Genomic DNA, 20,723 nt, shown 5'->3' with positions numbered 1-20,723 from the left:
TTTATTTTTACAGATTTCCTTTTTCAGAAGGTTTATTGACTCACATGTATTTGTCTTAAAAAAAAAATTAAATATGACATTGCCAGAGATCAAGGAGTAGCTCAAGAGATTCACAGATAATTCTGTAAAACCCATTTGCTCTCTGTTTAGCTCCTGGCTTACCTCAGTGGGATACCTTTTTCCTAAAGTTGGGTCCAAGATCAAGAGAAAAAGCAAAGTCAAAACAACATCTTCCTTTTGTGCCCAAGGCCTGCTCACCTTCCTACTTCTCTCTTCCTAAGTATCCATCTCTTTTTGAATGAGTGTCTACCGCCTTTAAAGTAGACTCAGCCCACTTACCCACTGGGATGTGGCCGCCTCTACCACCACATCGGGATGAAACCCTTAGACCATCTTGATGACTACTTACTAGACACAGCCTGAACACCATCTTCATTTTCGGCAATAAAGTATATCTTCATTAAGGAAGAAAGCTGGGATTCAAATCCAAGCCTGTCTGATTCTAAAGTCTATTTTTTTTTTTCACTATACTGTGCTTCCCCATAGAACATAAGGAACTAGAGAATTTTAGACCTGTGAGTCCTCAATGATGTACTTGCTTGGTAGACAGGGAAATAGAAGCTCAAAGTGTTTTGTTAGTCAAGCCTGTGTGGCTAGGCAGTGATAAGAGCAGAAGTGGATCCAGGGGCGTTAGAAAGTCTTTCCTTAGTTTGAGTCAAAGTCGGCCCACCTGCAGCTTGGACCCATTGGTTCTGGTTTTTCACTCTGTTGCACTTAAAGATGATACTCAAGACCTCCATCTTCCTACTAACCGCCAGTCCAGGACTCTTCCCACTGCTCCATGCTGCCTCCTCTAAGATGCTACAAGATAGTCATCTTGCTGCGCAGGAACAGCTAGAGATATGAGCAGATAAGGAGGAAGTTTAGGGTCCTAACTTAGATGCCCACAGGGGCTGTGCTGGCAATGGCAGCGAGTGGAGCCGCACACCGGGGCAGTGTCATGTCTGCCCGACCAGGAGAGCCCGCTCCATCTGAAGGGGCTGCCACAACCCACTCCAGCCGCGTGCTGTCATGGAGGAATGTGAACCCCGTGTTGCCAGATCTTCAGATTTTTAAAGAGAAGCCGGAAATCTGGATTTTTATGTGGAATCTCCTGGTTTTTAAACATTGGCAACCAATTCAAGTTTTTTGGTTTTTTTTAAACCTAGTGAGCCTAACAAAACACACATGTGGGCCTCATGTGGCCGTGTCTGCCAACTCACAGCTTCTAAAATCGACACACAGGTAATGAGACAGTAGTCTGGTCAACATCAGATCACATTTGGGTAAGGGCAGGGCAACGGTGACTGCGCTGGGGTGGCGAACTGGGGCCGAGCCGCTGGCAGTGCTGGTGGGGACCTGGAGCAGGAATGGCTCTTGCAGCCATCTCCGGAAGAGTGCAGCGTGCCCTTCACTCACTGCCCTGTCTGCTTCATGCGCTTTAATTTCATGTTTCCCAGGAGATTAAAGATAGTTAGCATGGGAGTGAGGGGAAAACCATGGGAAAACCACTATCTTGCTAATATCCACAAGTATCCACTTGACTTGTGTGACCTTTGGAATGGGTTTGTTTGATAAAGTATATATTCACCCAGAGCACTTGGCACTTGCCCAGCAAACCAATGTGAAGCATTTCCTGAGGGTTGAGGACTTCTTGTTTTTAAAATCATCTTACTAAGAAGCACAGACACCTAACTATTCCCTTCAAGTTGCTCCCAGCAGAAAACTCCCCAGACTGAGAAAAGCAGTCTGATTTTCTGCAGTCGAAGTAGCCCCAGCCACCCAGTTATATGGGAGTGATGGTTGTGTGTGCGCTCGGCATACAGTCAACGAAATCATTTCAGTTGAATGTTTCATCTGGCACTGAATTGAAGGAACATTTTCAGGGCATTTTTCAAATCACTGTTAAACAATTACACGGAACAGCCATTTGATGAGGTGTGTGGGGGGCACGCCGAGTGTAGTAAGTTAGTGTTTCCAGCAGGGTGCGGGGAATTGGGACTAACGAGTTAATTCTCAGCTTGTGGGAGTCACATTTTACTGTGTCTTGAGTCTCCTAGTGGAGTCTGGGACTCATAAAATAATGTCATTTATTCAAAGAGTTTTCTAACAGGGTAATATGCCTTTATTAGTAGCTCTTAGAAAGGGTACTGTGCTCTTTTAGATGAATATATAATGGCTAAAAGTATGTGCTTAGAAAATGGAGTTCTGTCCCTGAACAGGAGTCACAAGAGCCTGACTAAAAGGTAAACCACATCTTTGGTATTGAAGGAGTAATTATCTTGATTCTCCTGACTCCAGGCCAGAAGTGAGACTGTCAGAAATCTCAGAGGGAAGTCTTCAGGTTTACACTGAGGGTACCTTGTTGCCAGATATAGTGTCTGTTCAAAAGGACTGAAAGCAGTTTCACATCTGCTATCTCAATTGGATTCCTTACTCTGCGATGGAAGAATGGGGAGATAATAGTCCCATTTCACAAATGCAGAGACCAAAGCACAGCATTCCTCCCTGACTCCCCATTCTCTCCATTCTCCCAAGTTTGCGTGTTAGAAAGTGGCAGAGTGATATTGAAAATGCCAGGTAGTTTATACGTGTTTTTGGCTTTTTTTAAAGATCAAAAGAGGCCAGGAGCCTTTAAAAGATTTCACGAGGTGGCCTACAGCAGTCCTTTTTCCATTTAGAGCATTGGGGTATTACAAAAGAAGGGCTTTAATTGAGCAATCTAGTTTGGAAGAAAACCCACATTTTAATGGTCAGAGTGAGAGGGTGGGGGTTGGGGGAGTTTCGAACAAAGACACTATTTAAAAAGCCTAAAACTGTCTTCTCAAAGGCTTGAAATAATTTGTTGGGAAACTTCAGACCCTTTACTTTTTTCCTCCCCTCCCTAAATAAAAACCAGATTTGTTAAAAGGAAAAAAGATCCAGTATTGTTAATTGTATTTCAGAAAGTGCCAGAGAGGGAAATATCCCTGTAGTTTTAAACATTGTCCCAAGAGGGAAATAGGCAAATACTCTGCTTCACATAAACAGTCTCTATGTACCATAAATAAACCTTTAAAGAATGAATTCCAGACAGTTTTGTTTAGTGCAGGATAAACTAAGAAAGGAAAGGACATGGCCGAGGGAATAGCTTGGGATCTGAGACCTTACGGTATATAGACAGCTATTTCTTCTTTCAACTCTATGAAGTTTCTGGAAGACTTCAGCAGTTTTCGTGTGGGGAGGTAGAAATAGACAGTTTCCTATTTTTATTAGGAGCTTATGAACACAGGATTGCCTTCTCCAAATTCCATTTTATAACAGGAAACTGTCTGCTGCTTGAGTAAATAAGCATCAACTTTGTATACTACTGTATTTGATTAGTCGTTTAGTTACTACAAGAATAAGCCCTGTTTGGCTCGTTCCCTCATCTCATCGACTTTGACTGACCAGATCAACCTGAAGGTGGCAGAATAATTCATACCATTGGGCTGTATCTCAGCTTTTTCAAATGTGGAGTCCCAAAAGCAGTAAATGACTCGGTAAGGATAACTTTTACTTAAGGGCCAGAATGTGTCCTTGATTAAGACCAAGCACCTTAGTCATTCAGAAAGGTAATAGTGAAGAAAGGTAATGATGAAGGTTTTGACATTTCAGTAGAGGTTTCAAAGTCTTTGCTACTTTATGTGGTTCTTTAATATTTGGTTGCAAGGACGAAGTTGGGGTATAAAAGCTTTTTACCTTAAGCCTTTGTTTTGATCTCATTTTCTCTTCTCTGAGAATAAGGTAATGCTCAAAGTAGTATTGGCAAAACAGTGCTGAACTGATTGTCGGTACCCTGTTTTCCCAGCATGTTTATTTTATGGCTCTAAGCAAAGTAGTTGAGCTTACTGAACCTCAGTTTCTCTGCCAGTGAAATAAGGAAAATAAGGCCTGCTCACGTACTTTATCATCACTCACCATGAGGTGGGGTGCGGCATAGGTGAATGAACAGCAGAACGTTTTTCAGGAAAAATAGTATCCTCCATTCTGGCTTTCATGCTTTTTACCTAATAGGTAGTTGCTATTGTGAAAATGTACATATTCAAGTCTAAGATCAAATAGCTAGCCATATGACTTTAGGCCATCCACTTAACATTTCTTGTTTTGTTTATACCAAAGAGAGAGAGAGAGAGTTAGGTTGAATTAACTTGATGTTGGACTTTTTTGGGGGGTGGGGGAGACAGAGTCTCACTCTGTCACTCAGGCTGAAGTGCAGTGGCACGATCACAGCTCACTGCAGCCTTAACCTCCTGGGCTCAGGTGATCCTCTCACCTCAGCATCCCAGGTAGCTGGGACTATAGGTGCATGCCACCACGCCTGGCTAATTTTTGTATTTTTTGTGGGGACAGAGTTTTACCATGTTGCCCATGCTGGGCTCAAACTCCTGGGCTCGAGTTATCTGCCCACCTCAGCCTCCCAAAGTTCTGGGAAAACAGGCATGAGCCACTGGGTCCAGCTCAACTTGAGGTTGCTATTAATCTCTAAGATATTCTGAAATGACTTAGCAGGAGGTTATCAGTGACTCCCCGAGGCACCAAATCCAGTGACCTTTCTCTCTAGCCTTATCTTTGCAGCATCCTCTGCCATTTTGACATTGCTGACTTCCCTGTTGTTGACATCTGTCCTTTCTGGTTCTCCTCTTGCTCTGTTGCTTCTCTGCCTATTTCTGTTTTCTTTTCTTCTATATCTTCTTTTCCTGATCTGTATGTTAAGGGTCCAGATTTTTCTCTGTGAACTGCCTGGTTATGTCACTTGTCTATATTTCTGCCAGGCCTTTTATCTCTTCTAATTTTAGAAGCTCTTTCTAAAAGTATGTCTTTGATGAAAGTTGTAAGTATTTTTTCTTCAGCTTTTTGTCTTTTTACTTTGCTTTTGGGGTGGGTGGGTGTGTGTGTGTGTTTAATTATACAAGAGGTGTTTATTTTTATATTGTCAGATGTATTAGTCTTTTGCTGTTTTGAATCTTTTTTTTTTTTTTTAAACTCTGCATATTCAGAGAAACTTCTCTAGTAACAAACTGTGGAAATGATCCCTGAAAGTATAGTCTTGAATCTGAATTTTGAGTCACAAAAAAGTTTTCCCTCCTCTCTGGTTTTAAAAAATTTCACCCTTTCTTCCATTATATGATTTAATTTCAATTAAACATATTCTTGTTCCAAAATAATTTAAGGCAGTCTCAGAAGACACGTGCAAAAAGATTAAAATATAAGTAAGAAAACAGAATAGAAATGTCATTAAGTTGCACATGAAATTTTAATATATAATAGATTTTAATTCAGTGGGGAGTATATAGACTTTTCAATAATGCTATTAGACTCAATCACAATAGAAAAAATATAAAATTAGATTTATTCTTGACACTTTTTATAAGGATAAATTCCAAGTGAATCAGAGATTTACTGGTAATATTAGCATGAAAAAGTGTTTTTATATTCAGTAAGGAAGAGTATTTGGCACGCCTTGTAAACACCTTGAAATGTCAATCATTTTAAATAAAGATATAATCAGAAAATAGACCCATATCCAGAGGTTGTTAACCAGCTTATAATAAGCAGACCCATGCCAGCTGAGAACTTCAAGAAAAGACAGATAGTGGGGGCGGGGATGGGGAGTGTCCATGTGAAGCCATTGGAAAGCTACCAAAACAGCCAGGACTTGAGAGTTCAAGATTTATGAGAGGAGAGAAACCCAGTAAGGTGAGCCCAACATTTATTTTGCTTTTATTCCTGAGACTTTTTCTGATTTGTAAGCAGTGTGGGGAGAAAGGTGAAGAAGCCAAGCAGAAAGCAGCTGCCAACAGGCAGAGAATGCAAGTAAAGCTTTTGGCAGTCTCGTGGGGCTAGCAAAGCAAAACTTAGACTTCATTGCTGCTAAGAGAGCTGGTAATGGAGGGGCTAATATCTTACAGAGAAGAGACAGGCAGACAACAAACCCCAATAATCTGAGGTACTTTCTTTATTGAGATATTTGCTGATTTCTAAGTGACACAGTCTTTTCAGCAGTTTTGTGGTACTAGGGAGATTAAAAGTGGAGGAATGGCATTGGTTTTCATTGAGACTGCTAAAGGACTACACCAGGCCTCATAAGGACTGAAATACACCAGAACTTAGATAAAGACTGAAACACAGCCTTGAGGAAACCCAAACCCTGGTTGATTTAGGCATTATGCTTCTTACTCTAACTGCCTGCCAGAAGCTAAAAACTCATCCAAAGTCTCTGTAAGTTTTCATACAAAATGTTGCATTCAGTCACAAATTACCAGGCCAAGATGAGATGAGACCAAGAGAAAAAACAAACACTAGAAACAGAACCATAGATAAACTGGATGTTGGTATTTTTAGACAGAAAATTTAAAATAATTATGAATGTATCTAAGAAGTTTACCAGAAAACGGTAATTTTTTTTAAAAAAGTTATCAAATAATAAGGGAAAATTATAGATAAGCACTTTTTCATGAATATAGAGGAAAAAAATCTGAACAAAATATTAGTAAATCAAAAACAGAAATATGTAAGAAGGCTAATATAACCAAATTGGTTTTATTCGTGGAATGCACATTCAGTTTCACATTTGCAGATAAATTTGGTAATTTACCACGTCAACAAGATAAAATAGAATATGATTACTTAAAAATGCATAAAAGTCATTTGACAAACTTTAACATCCATCTACAATAAAAATTCAGCAAGCCAAAAATAGAAGATAACTGCTTTAATCTGTTTAGGTCTATCTATTAAAAAGCTACAACAAACATCATACTAATTGGTGATAGAGTAAAAGTTTTTTCTTGAGATAAAGGAAAGTTACCCATTATCACCACTTCTTTCACCGTTACACGGGAGTTCAGCCAGTGAAGTAAGTCAAGGATGATCTTTTTGAAAAAGAAATAAAAGGTATAGGAGCTGGAAAGGAAAATAAAAACTTTGTTATTTGTAGAAAGCATGATCGTTTACTAGAAAATCTAAAAGTATTTTCAGATAAGTTACTAGAATAAGTAAATTTTGTAAGGTCACTAGAGACAGTATAGACAGTATTTCTACATGTCAGCAATGATTACAGAGAAAAGAAAAATTCGGAGGATATTAAAAAAACAGGTCTGGGTGTGGTGGCTCACACCTGTAATCCCAGCACTTTGAGAGGCCTAGGTGGGAGGATCACTTGAGCCCAGGAGTTCAGAACCAGCCTGGGCAACACAAGGAGACCCTGTCTCTACAAAAATGGAAGTTCGGGAGGAAGGGAGGGAGGGAGGGAAGGAGGGAGGGATTGAGAGAAGGGGGAGGAGGAGAGAGAGAGATGAGAGGGAAGAGGAGGGAGGGAGGGAGAGAAAGAAAACATTAAATACTGTATCATTAACTATTATTGTGTAACAGATGACTCCAAAATGTAGTGGTTTAAAACAATCACCATCTTGTTTGTTTACAATTCTGTGGGTTAATAATTTGGGCTAGACCTAGCTGGGTGTGTCTTCTGCTGGTCTCACCTGTGGTTATTCATATGGCTGCAGTCACCTGGCAGTTAACCGAGACGTAATGGTATGAGCTGACCTCAGTTCCATGTCCAGCGGGTTGGTGCTGGCTGTCAGCAGAACCCCTTTCCACATGGTCTCCCATCTTAAAGGAAGTTACTCCCAGCTTCTTCACATGGTGGAAGCATCAAATAGGCAGCGCAGAAGCTCCAAGCTGTCTTGAGGCCTAGGCTCAAAGGTCACACATTATTATGTCTCTTGCTTCCTATTGGCTGAAGCAAATCACAAGGCTAGTGAAGATTTGGGGGAGGGAACATAGACTTCACTGCTTGACAGAAGATGCAAAGAATATGTGGTCCTTTTAAATCTACCACAGGTATCTAAGAATAAATCCAACAAAAGACGTGTAAGACCTCTACACAGAAAACAATTAAACATTATTGTGAAAAATTAAAGACCTACATAAATGAAAGGACATACCATGTCAATAAGTTGGAAGATTCAGTAAAGCTGTCATTGCTCCTCAAACTGATCTGTAGATTCAGTACAGTCCTGATGAAAATTCCAGCAGTTTTTTTGGAGGCAAATTGACAAGCTGATTCTAAAATTTCTCTGCAGTTGAAAAGTGCAAAGAGCAGCTAAGGTAATCCTGGAGAAAAAATACAAAGTTGGTGAGAGCTTACGCTATTCGATTTCAGAAATTATTACAAGACTACAGTAATTAAGACAGTGTGGCATTAGTAGAAAGCAGCAGAGCAAAGTGAAACAGAAGAAATGAATCCAGAAATGGATGTGTAATACCATCACGTGACTTATGACAACGTTTATACCGTACTGCAGTAGTGAAACGAATGATCTTTTCAATAAATATTACTTAGTTCAATATTTATGAGGAAAAAATGAATCTTGGCCATGCCCTCCATACATAAAAATAAATTCTACACCATACATAAAAATAAATTCTAGGTGGAGTATAGATTTAAGTGTGAAGAGTAAAACAATAACACTTCTATAAGTAAACATGGGAATATCTTTATGACGTTGGAGTAGACAATAATTTCTTAACCAGGACACAGAAAGTTCTTACCATATAAGAAAAGATTGATAAGGTAGAGTTCCTTAAAATTAAGACTGTCTGATCATTAAAAGACACCATTTAAAGACTAATAAGACAAGTCACGGAATGGAATAAGATATTTGCAACACATCTGTTCAACAGAGGACTTGGTATAGGGAATATATAAGAACTCCTACAAAGCAGTAAGAAATAAAAAACAGGAACTCACTTCAAAAATGAGCAAAAGACTTCAATAAGCACTTCACAAAAAGATGTCCAAATGGCATATGCATATTAAAAGTTGCTTAATCTCACTTCTCAACAGAAAAAAGAGACTACACTGAGGTACTATTACACACCCATCAGTTTATCTGTCAAAACTATACTGAGATACCGTTACACACCATTCAGATTTTCTGGGTTTTTTTGGTCATTGTTTATTTTAAGTGACAGGGTCAGCCACAGTAATCCCAGCACTTTGGGAGGCTGAGATGGGTGGATCAGTTGAGCAACAGAGCAAGACCCTGTCTCTTAAAAAAAAAAAAAAAAAAAAAGCTGGATGTGGTAGTATGCACCTGTAGGGGGAGGCTGAGGCAGGAAGATCACTTGAGCCCAGGAGGTTCAGGCTGCAGTGAGTCAAGATCCCGCCACTGTACTCCAGGCTGGGCAACAGAGACTCTGTTTTCTGTTTTTGAGAAGGAAAGAAAGAGTGAGGCAGGGTCTTACTTTGTCACCTAGGCTAAGTACAGTGGCATGATCTCAGCTTAGTGTGGCCTTGACCTTCAAAGTCCAAGCGATCCTCCTCCCCCAGCCTCCTGAATGGCTGAGACTGCAGGCGCATGCCACCATGCTCGGTTAATTTTTAAGCTTTTTGCAGAGCCAAGGTCTTACTTCATCACCCAGACTGGTCTTGAACGCCTGGCTGGCCTCAAGCGATCCTCCCACCTCAGCCTCCCAAAGTGCTGGGATTACAGGCATGAGCCACCACTCCTGGCCAGTATATCTTTTTTTCTAAAAAAAGCTATCTATACCAAGTGTTGATGAGGGTGTAGAATAACAAGAGATCTTGTAGACTGCTGAATGGAGCATACACTGGTTTGACCACTTTGGAAAACTGTTTGGCAGAATGTATTAAGATTGTACATGTACATTCTTTATGACCCAGTTCTACTCCCAGGTATATGTCCAAGAAAAATGCATAAATGTGCCCCAAAAGACATATCTAGGCAGGGAACAGTGGCTCACACCTGTAATCACAGCACTTTGGGATGCCACAGCAGGTGGATTGCTTGAGCCTAGGTGTTCGAGATCAGCCTGGGCAACATGGTGAAAACCCTTCTCTACAAAAAATACAAAAATTAGCTGGGCATGGTAGTTTGCACCTGTAGCCTCACCTGCTAAGGAGGCTGAGGTGGGAGGATCGCATGAGCCCAGGAGGTCAAGGCTGCAGTGAACTGTGATTGTGCCGCTGCATTCCAGCCTGGGCAACAGAGCGAGACCCTGTTACCTAGTCTGCCATAGACATGTCTAACGTTGTTTATAGCAGCATTATTCATAATAGCAAAAAGTCTGAAACAACCCAACTTTTCAACTTTTCATCAACAATGGTGATTAAATGCATTGTTTTATTCGTGCAATGGAGTATTATATGGCAATGGACGTTAACAAACTACAGCTATATGCAACAATCTAGGAAACTCCCATATGTAATGTTGTCTATGAGAAGCCACCCACAACGAAGTGCATACTGATGATTCCATTTATATGCAGTTTAAAGCAGAAGAACTTACCTGTGGTGATAGATGTCATCACCGTGGTTGTCTTTGGGGCAGAAGGAGGGAGGAGGGAGTGGGAGCATTGTCATGGTGGGTGGGCTGCTTCCAAGATGGCGATAACAGTCTGCTTTCTGATCTGGTGGTGGTCACATTATTGTGTTCACTTTGGGAAAAATCGTTTGGGTTTTGAACTATACATTTGATTAGTGTACTTCTCTGTGTGTGTGGTATACATCAGTCAAAAAGTAAAACACGACAAACACTCAGATACAAAACAGACCAAAAGGAATTTTGACACAAACTAATAGTGTTTATTTCTGTGTGATGTATGTGACTTGAGTGATATATGTCTGTCTATATATGTATTTTTCCCTAGTATTTTACTTTTATAGTTATAGGGAAAATCCTTAAACATCAAAACCTGACCCTCATTCAAAAGTTAACATGACTTGTAGCTTTAATGGAATCTAGAATTATAGTATTCCAGAAGGCCATCATATGACTTAAGTATGTCATTTCCTTTCTTCCCTAATTAGGCCCTAAAAAGCACCTTGGGATTTCCTTTGATACGGTTTGAAGATGCTGTGATTAATCTAGATCCATTCACTCGGGTACATCCCTATGAGACCAAGGAGTTCATCATCAATGATGTCCTCAAACATTTCCAGGAGGTAAGACTTGGAGAAGTACTCATTGGCTGGAGCATAAGCAGAATGTTTGTTTTAGTTGTTTGGGAATTTTGGTTACTAAGACATTACTATTGAGAACCCAGTTAAACATTTCAACTCTGTTGTGTTACGGGTAGGTCACTTCCCAAGAAGCCCATATATGTCATGAAAATCCTGAGACAGTACATTTGACCTATGAGCTGTTAGTTTCATCCCTCAGAGCTACTCTGAGGGGTTTCTGCTAAATTAGTCACAACTCTTAATGGTTTAATTGATGCTTTAATAATAACAAAATAATGTTTTTGTTTCCCAGACATGGGCCTTCTCTCAGCAGCTACACTTATGTTTTTAGAGTCTGTGGGATCCTGCACTTGGGTTGAACTTGAAATTTTTAAAATCACATTGGACATTTTCCATTTTGTATTTATTATCCAGACTGCAAAGATCAAAAAGTAAAAGCAAGGCATATTCTTCGATGAATAGATAGGTCAAGATCATATCAAATTTAGTAGCTTTCAAAGTTAAAATATATTTTATTCTCACTTCCTTTTTCTCCATTCCCCCTTTCCTTTTTTGATTTTCCTAATTGGTGGTATTTCTACCTAACTAAGGAAAGTGATACAGCAGATATCACTGGAACCTGGGATCAGGCAATTGGAAGTATAGAAAGAGTGGAGGGGGCCGGTCATGGCGGCTCACACCTGTAATCCTAGTACTTGGTGGGAGGCCAAGGCAGGAGGATCACTTGAGCTCAGGAGTTCAAGACCAGCCTAGGCAACATATTGAGACCCCGTCTCTACAAAATATAGGAAAAAAAAGATTAGCCGGTTGTAGAGGTGCTTGCCAGTAGTCCCAGCCACTCGGGAGGCTGAGGTAGGAGGACTGCTTGAGCCCAGGAGGTCAAGGCTGCAGTGAGCCATGGTGGTGCCACCTCACCTCAGCCTGAGTGAGACCGTGCTTCAAAGAAAGAAACAGTGGAGGTTGCTTGATAAGTCTGTCCATGCCTTCTTCAGGGCCCCCACCCACACCACAGCTTATGAGAGGAACTGCAAATCTACCTCTCTTCCTCACTTTCCTTTTATAATTCTCCCTGCTGGTGATTACTTCTCTGTTTGTAGGCATGATGAAAAGGAGAGTATGATGTGTATAGTAGCAAATACTCATAAGAATGCTTCCTGTTTCATAGCTATTTTTATTCTTCTAAGTGGCTTTGAAGAGTATGTGTATTGGGATATGTGTACTGGGAGAAGCTTAGGTGGTGCTCCTGAAAGGACAGGAGATTATTTTGCAGTTCATGAAGATTAAAAGCTAATTACTGATAGTGATGAGAATGGAGGACAAAATAGATTTCTCACCTTTTCGCCTGGGACACTGGTATCTGCAAATGTAAGTAGATGCTGACTGGACTTTTCTCTTCCTGTTCCATTTGCCAGGAACTCCTCAGCCAGGCAGCTCGAATCCTGGGATCAGTGGATTTTCTCGGCAATCCTATGGGGCTTTTGAATGATGTCTCTGAAGGGGTTACTGGACTGATAAAGTATGGAAATGTTGGGGGCCTCATCAGAAATGTTACACACGGAGTATCAAACTCTGCTGCCAAGGTAAGGAAATAGAGGTGAAATTCCATTATAATTAACCTCATGAGTCCCCTACAGTACTATAATTTCTTTTATAGTTAATAGGCTGTGAGAAGTTATATTCATGGCTTTTGCTTCATTGCCCACATGCCTTGCCTTTTCCTCACCGCCCATCACCTGCCACCAGGTGCACTGAGTCCACCTCTAAAATACCTCTTCCTCCTTCCTCTCCATTGCCACTGCCTTAGTCCAGGCATTGCGTATCTCTTACCTAGGTCACTGCAATAGCCCCTAACGCCCTGGACCTTTCATGATGACCCCTACACCTTTCATTGTGCCACCAGAATGAATTCACTGAATCATGCCATTCTCCTGCCTAAGATCTACCAGTTATTACCCATAGTTTACAGGGAAAGTCCAAACTGAAGTACAGCCTTCTGTAATGACACAACCTTTTAAGCCGCCTGAATCCAGCAGCAGACGGACAGTGATGTCATTCTCCAGTATCTTGCAGCTATTGACTGGTTTGTTCACTGACATCTTAATTTGTGGACATTTTCTTAGTTCACTCTGTGTTTTCTGGCAGGAGCTGATTATATGCGAAGCTGGAAAAGGTGAAGCGAGTTGAAGGTAGTTGCTATTTGACATACAGGCCTCTAAAGAACTCTGCTTTTTTGCTCTTCCTTTCATCTTAACACACTTTTCTTGTTGAGACTGGCTTTTTCATGAATGAACTCATTTGGAGGAAACACCTGTGCTCTCTGCTTATTTACTGTGGAGAGAGCATTTTTGTAGTGAGATCATAGGTGTACTTGTGCCATGGGCTGATAGGACATGAAAAGTAGCTTTACCAAAGAGATCTTTGTGGCACTGAATAGAAATTTATCTTGAAGAGCAGGTAAGAGAGTAGAGTTGAATGGCATTTCTATGTGGTATGGTATTCTTGTTAATAATGTGTGAAAGCTGAGAATTTATCCTTTTTTTCCCAAACTGTTTTCTAGGGATGATAGATTGGTCAGATCAGTTCTGTAGGATTATCGAACCAGACCCAAGGGTACTGTTTGGCTTGTGGTTCAAAATAAGCCACAGTCTTTTCTTTCTTCCTTCCTTCCTTCCTCCCTCCCTCCCTCCCTCCCTCCCTCCCTCCCTCCCTCTCTCCCTCCCTCCCTTCCTTCCTTCCTTCCTTCCTTCCTTCCTTCCTTCCTTCCTTTCTTCCTTTCTTCCTTTCTTCCTTTCTTTCTTTTTCGAGACAGAGTCTCGGTCTGTCGTCCAGGCTGGAGTGCAATGGTGCAATCTCTGCTCACTACAACCTTGGCCTCCTGAGTTCAAGCAATTTTCCTGCTTCAGTCTCCCAAGTAGCTGGGATTACAGGCGCCTGCCACCACACCCAGTTGATTTTTTGTATTTTTTAGTAGAGATGGAGTTTTGCCGTTTGACCAGGCTGGTCTTGAACTCCTGATCTCAAGTGATCCACTGACCTCGGCCTCCCAAAGTGCTGGAATTACAGGTGTGAACCACCATGCCTGGATGGCAACTGTCTTTTAGAGAGACTTTCCCACTCATGGTTTGAAAGCAGTGAGATTCAGGTTCAAAGTCTGAACTAGTGTGTACTTTTCTGCCTTGAATCCTTTCTCACACTCCTGTGGCCCCTTACCCCTCACGCATCATAAACCCTCATAGTGGTAACACAGATTCCTCACTCTTCTTGCTTTAGCTCTTGGACTTGATATAAATGAATGAATTTAAATATTTAGTTGTAAATGCCCAGTTAACATATTTTATTAAATTTTATTAACTTTATTGAATTCTAATTGACATAAGAAAGTCTTCTTGGTTTTATACTTTGTTTGTTTTTGTGCCCTGGGCTTTACTATAATTTAAAAAATGAAAATGCTTATGGTTTAACAATAGGACTTCCTCACTGTGGAATAGAAATGCACCTACTTTACAGGTTTATTGTGAGAACAGAATAAGGTATGACGTTAAAAAAATTTTGAAAAATACAGAATGAAGAAGATAAATAGGTCATTACTTTGACTGTAATATTTGCATTGAGACTTGAGCCGCAGGAAGCCATTAGTGCTCTTGAAATGAAATCTATTATGAACTACAGAGAAGGAGGGTCGGGGCACTGAGAGTAGGAGAGTCAAACCCCATCAGGACCAGTCTGACTCTTAGGAACCTCCATAGTTCACTGGGTTAAGAATGAAGAAGCTGTTCACGTGCCTGTGACATCTCAACAGGAGAGACCTCCTAGGAGTTTCTCCAGAGTCTCCTGGCAACATCCTAGTGAAAGGATTGGCCCTTTCTTTATTCTCCTTGGTTTGTGGAAGTCTCGTTTGTTTCCTGGTTTTTCTGTTTTCCCTGAAAAACTGTTTTTGAAGCTTGAGGGTCAGCATGAGATTATAACTTAGGCAGAAAGAAAGGGCAGTGTCCTCCCTACCCCCGTCCTCACTCTGGATCTATATGAAGGCCTGGGGGAAGTGACAATACATTTTATTGGATATCATGCTTTATATGTTGCTGGATTTATATAAGGGTGTTGCTTTCCAGGGAATGAGTCCCCTTGAATGGGAACCTCCCTTCCCATAGGGTTGGGCTCCTTCATATACTTGTCTTGCCTTTAATAAGCTACTAGTATGGGAGCCACAGGCTGCACCTGAGGGGATTGCTATGTAATTTACAGGCATACATTGTGTATTAGTCCATTCTTGCACTGCTCTAAAGAAACATCTGAGACTGGGTAATTTATAAGAAAAGAAGTTTAATTGACTCGTGTTTGTGCAGGCTGTACAGGAGGCATGATGCCAGCATCTGCTTCTGGTGAGGTCTCAGGAAGCTTCCAATCATGGTGGAAGGTGAAGCAGGAGCAGGTGTCTCATGGCGGGAGTGGGAGCAAGGGAGAGAAGGGGGAGGTGCTACATACTTTTAAACAACCAGATCTCATGAGAACTCGCTCACTATCATGAACACCAAGGGGATGGTACTAATCCATTCATAAGAAATCCGCCTTTGTAATCCAGATACCTTCCACCAGGTCCCAGCACCAACAATGGGGATTATAATTCAGCACGAGATTTGAGTGACAAACACCATATTGTATCGCGTTGCTTAACATCAGGGATACATTTTGAGAATCATTTCACTGGGTGATTTCATCGTTGTGCGAACATCGTAGAGTATACTTACACAAACCTAGGTGGAATACAGCCTATTCCATGCCTTGGCTATCTGGATAGCCTATTGCTCCTAGGCTACAAAACTGTACAGCATGTTAAAGATAACTAAACCTAGAAAAGGCACAGTAAAAGATAATGGTATTATCTTATGGGTGGATTGTCATATATGCTGTCCTTAGTTGACCAAAATGTTATTTGGCACATGACTGTGTTTTGATACCAGCAATCTTAGGTGTGTTTACAGAGAAGTAAAAACTAGTTATATCTCTTAAGATGAGAAAGCACATAAACACAAAATTACCACTTCTCATAGGAAATGGTAGCTCTAAATGGGTCTATCAGTTGAATACCCATTCAGGTCATCTATGATTCTGCACATATGTGGTTGGACTAAAGATACGCATTTTCTTAAAAGTTGTTTCAGGGGAATGTTTTGTTTGTTTTTCTGTGTACACCAGAGGAGTTTGAGGAATTACAAATGACCACAACAATCAACTGTTGGCCTCTGGCGATTATTCCTTTAAAGAGTGCCTGAGTTCCAGCGGTTCAAAAAGGGCCAGAGGGGACAGAACGGCACCTCACTGAGCCCCTGCCAGCGCACTGCACTTCACTGCAAAGACCAGAGGGCTTTAGCCTGGTTGAATGGGCTTTGAGTGTGTGGAGAAGCTCATAAACCTCTTAAATTAATTGTAAATACTGTATAAGGGTGCATTTTTCTGGGGTGACGGTCCACCATTTCTTTTGTATCCTCAGGGAGAGATTCACGCCTCCAAAGATTGTAAGCCATTATTGTAGACATAGGCTTGTACTCTGAGGGGAGCATGGGGCTGGTAGTCAGAATGCCAGTACTTTCATCGCATTTCTACCTTTAAAGAATCTTTTCCTCTGTTAAGAGATTTGTTTTTAACATGTATGAAAAGATGATGGTAACTTCCTACCTCACACTGGCCTGAGGAGCAAAAGAGATGAAGTATATGAAACCCAGGGAGGAGTTAAAAGGGAATTCATTCTATCACATAAGAAGATAGTAGACCTGTAGGTTTTAGTCATCTATGGATAGATGCACAAATTTTAAATTTCAGGTCTATAGGGTATCCACTTGTGGAATTTATTTCTTTTTTCTCGCCCCAGAGCATTCCTACAAAAGGAATATCTCATTTCATCTTTGTTGTTTAATTTATTTAATATTGGCCTCAAGGAAATATAAGTAGGAAATAACCTATGCCCTTTTATCTCAGTTATTTCTCTTTGCCTATCTTTCTCATCTCCCAACCCTAGAAATCAGCATATGGATTCAAATCTAAGATTTAAGGCTTAGCCACCAAATTGTGAACATCTAACCCATGACTCCCCTGCCTGGGTCTTGGCAAGATGACTCTAGCCCTAAGTGGAACTTCAAAGATCTGATCTCATTCCTGAGGCCATGGCAAGGCAATCGCTTCTGGAAGGACTTCTCTGAATGTGATTTATTTAAGAAAATGACAGCATTTCATATTCCAAACCTGTATCAGAGGAGAAAGTTTCTTTCTGCTGCATGAGTTGCAAGAAGTATACTTTCTTCTAGTTGTGTGTCATGTGAATATCTACAAGACACTCATGTCTTTTAAAGGCAGAGAACTGGGAAGGCCCCCTATTGATTAAATTTCCTCTCTTATAGACTCTAGCTTCATTTGTACCTTCATTCTTGTGTGATATTTTCACATACATAGCTATCCTCAAAAAAATAAATAAAGTACTTTTTAAACTAATAATATCTCAGATATTAACAATACGGCAAATGATTCCACTGTCTTTTATGCCCCTGTAAAACTGTGTTTGTTCTGCACAGCTATTATCTGGTCTTCCTAAGGGAAGAAAGCCGACAGCATACTTAATTTCTTCCAGCAAAGGAGAGAAGCACTTTCAGTCATCACTAATGAACCCTCTGCTCATTCTGTTCTACTTTCCATCCCCCCTTTTTTGAGACAGAGTCTCACTCTATCTTCCAGACTGGAGTGCAGTGGTGCAATCTCGGCTCACTGCACTCTCTGCCCTCTTGGGTAGCAAGTGATCCTCGCACCTCAGCCTCCAGAGTAGCTGAGATTACAAGCGTGTGCCACCACGCCCAACTAATTTGTGTTTTTAGTAGAGATGGAGTTTCACTATGTTGGCCAGGCTGGTCTTGAACTCCTGACCTCAAGTGATCTGCCCTCCTTGGCCTCCCAAAGTGCTGAGATTACACACGTGAGCCACTGTGCCCAGCCTCATTCCCCTCATTATGTCTTTATCAAGTCAATATAGGATGCTTTTGATGCTGGGTACCTTTTTGATCCCATGTTTGTTTTGATTCTGTGTTTATGAATACAAATATTTTTGTAATTTGTCATGTTCTTAACTGAAATTATTTTCATAGTGGTTATTTGCTGTTCATGTACATTAGAATTCATTGTTCATTGTTTGCTACATGTTAATTTTACTGATAACTTTTGTAGTTGTATGGTAGTTTTCTATTTTTCTCTTTTGCTTTGTGGTGTTTACTTCTGCCAGGCCCAAATTTCCCAGCTCACATTCTGCAGATCAAATTTTTGTCAAGGAGATGTGAGTTTTCTGCCAGTTTTTAGTTAATGCATTTTATTCTATGTTGTTTTAGCCATTGTTTCATTGTCTTAAATCAGTTTTGTTTTTTATGAATTTGACAAAGATCTAATTTTTGAGATGATTTCTTGGCGCAAACAGCTTTAGTAGGAAAAGGTGTAGGAACAGGGTTGAAACCCTGTACTTCATTGTGGAATACATACTAATGTACAGACATTTGTGGAGCACCTTCTGTTGGTTAGGCTTGGTGAGAGACCCTTCGTATACATTGTCTTGTATGTGTTAAGCTCTGTTCTGCCAGTCAGGAAACTGGGAGTTAGAGAAGTTAAGTCTTCAAGGTCACACAGCTAGAGGTGACAGGGGTGGATTTGAATCCAAGTCCAGCTAATTTTGAAGGTCTTTTTTTTTTTTCTTACAGGATGTTTTTCCTTTGTGTTTGTAAGGCATTCTTCTAGGCACTGCAGAGAATATGAAACATTAATGACTGCTGACTTCCCAGCAGAAGCCTGTTATTTGACATCACTGTGTAACTGGTCAGGGCCACTATCATCGCATTCTTGGCACAAAGCAGGCCCTCGGGAAGTGCTGGTGCCCACCGTCATTCTGGTGTTAGGTTGTTTGTGGTTGTCACCATCTTTATAGGCAATAAGAACCTTGGCAAGTGCAACCATGGTTTTACTCATGTGATACCATTTGATCATCAGAATTACCTGGTCAGTAGCTGGATGGGCATTTTTAGCCCCATTATGTAAATGAAGAAACTGAGGCCCAGAGAGGTCAGGTGACTTTCCCAAGATCAGCCGAGACCTGGCTCTTCTGTACTGGCATCTCAGTTCCCATTTTTAATTAGACTTTTGAGATATCACTTAACTACAAGATTTATTCTAGACATGCCTCTATATGTTAAATAAACCAAAAAATAAAAAGCAAACCAAACAAAAATCTCTACCTAGTCTCACAATGATCTTTGATAACTTTTAGGAAAACTGTTTGAAGATAAATATAAGCAAGTTGAGACTGAGAAAACGAGAAATTCAGACTGTTCAGATAGTCCAGTAGAAAATCTAGCTAGGGGCCAGGCGCAGTGGCTCATGCCTGTAATCCTAGCACTTTGAGAGGCCGAGGCGGGCGGATCACGAGGTCAGGAGATCGAGACCATCCTGGCTAACTAGGTGAAACCCCGCCTCTACTAAAAATACAAAAAAATTAGCTGGGCGTGGTGGCGGGCACCTGTAATCCCAGCTACTCAGGAGGCTGAGGCAGGAGAATAGTGTGAACCCAGGAGGCGGAGCTTGCAGTGAGCAGAGCAAGACTCCGTCTCAAAAAAAAAAAAAAAAAAAAGAAAATTTAGCTAGGACTTTAACATTTTGTTCCATTTCTTTGGTTTCTATTTGGGACAGCATTATGGAGGAGCTACTTCTCTTCGAAGCGAATCTTCCACCAGCCCTTTGTCCCAGGACACCAGATTTGGTGCCTAGCCATGATCCAGTGGAAACTGACTTTCCTGTCCCTGCACAGAGACTCTCAGCCAGCCCCTGCCATCAGCCACCCTTCCATCATATATCCTGTGACCTTGTTAGGGGAAGAGAGGTCCATCTGCCTTTTGTTTAAGAAACAGCATTTTTTGTTGTTGTTTACTTTGCAGTCACTATATTTATAAGGCTCAAACAAAACTTAAGAGCAATGTTTATTCAAGGTGAAAGTTTTATCTTTGCACAAAAGAATGCCCTGAGTGAGTCCCTGCATGGATTCTGAAGGCGAAAAGGCAATTTATGACTTGTATCTGTTTTTGTCATTATGTATGACTGTTCCATTTTATAGTTGAGCTGATTATCCCCATAATAGCTTTTCCATGTACCTATAAGCAAGTAATAGGTGAATGCCTTCTCATAAGCAATGGGGTTTTAGTGTATTTAAGTTGGCACAAAACTTGAGGGTAAATGAAATTCACTTCAGACAGTGATCTTTCCCTTAGAGAATGTAGGGCTTTCTATTTTCAAAAAGACTTTGATCCTAAATAAGTCTCCCGAGGGATTTCTTTTCCAGCCAAGAGGAGGTACCTTCAAGTTCTTGTATGTAGGGAAATGACTCAAATTTTTGGCATCAGAATTTTTGTTTTATTTTCCTCTGATAATCTTGAGTACTAAAATGATTCCCTTAGTCTGAGCTCTTTTTGGTTAGAAGCAAATTTTAGATGCTGAATGACCCACCCTAACTTGGGCAACTCTCAACCATCTTGGGGGATCAGATAAAAGTATATTTGTGGGGGCTGGGGTGGATTGGTGTCATGAGAACCGCAAGTGACCAAAATTTACAGGCGGTCCCCATGTACCCCACTGAGCAGCCTCGCTCATGAAGGAGCCAGGT

General features: G+C 40.9%; 1 protein-coding gene and 1 pseudogene across 6 annotated transcripts in view; one reads left to right on the top strand and one right to left on the bottom strand.

Moving 5' to 3' along the window:
- VPS13D (vacuolar protein sorting 13 homolog D) overlaps positions 1 to 20,723 on the top strand; it is a 284,031-nt gene that overhangs the window by 176,870 nt on the left and 86,438 nt on the right. For 5 of the 6 annotated variants that reach the window (XM_045380426.2, XM_045380422.2, XM_045380417.2 and 2 more), the window contains 2 exons: positions 10,895 to 11,029; positions 12,460 to 12,627. In XM_045380426.2, the coding sequence (XP_045236361.2) occupies positions 10,895 to 11,029; positions 12,460 to 12,627 (303 nt within the window). Of the gene's footprint in view, positions 1 to 10,894; positions 11,030 to 12,459; positions 12,628 to 13,189; positions 13,234 to 20,723 lie in introns of all 6 variants that reach the window. The other variant, XR_012425938.1, reaches the window with a different exon arrangement.
- LOC123570677 (small nucleolar RNA U3) lies at positions 5,022 to 5,109 on the bottom strand (annotated as a pseudogene).

The sequence above is a fragment of the Macaca fascicularis genome, chromosome 1 (genome assembly GCF_037993035.2).
Source record: "Macaca fascicularis isolate 582-1 chromosome 1, T2T-MFA8v1.1".
Lineage (NCBI taxonomy): Eukaryota > Metazoa > Chordata > Mammalia > Primates > Cercopithecidae > Macaca > Macaca fascicularis.
This window is presented reverse-complemented; position numbering and strand designations above follow the sequence as displayed.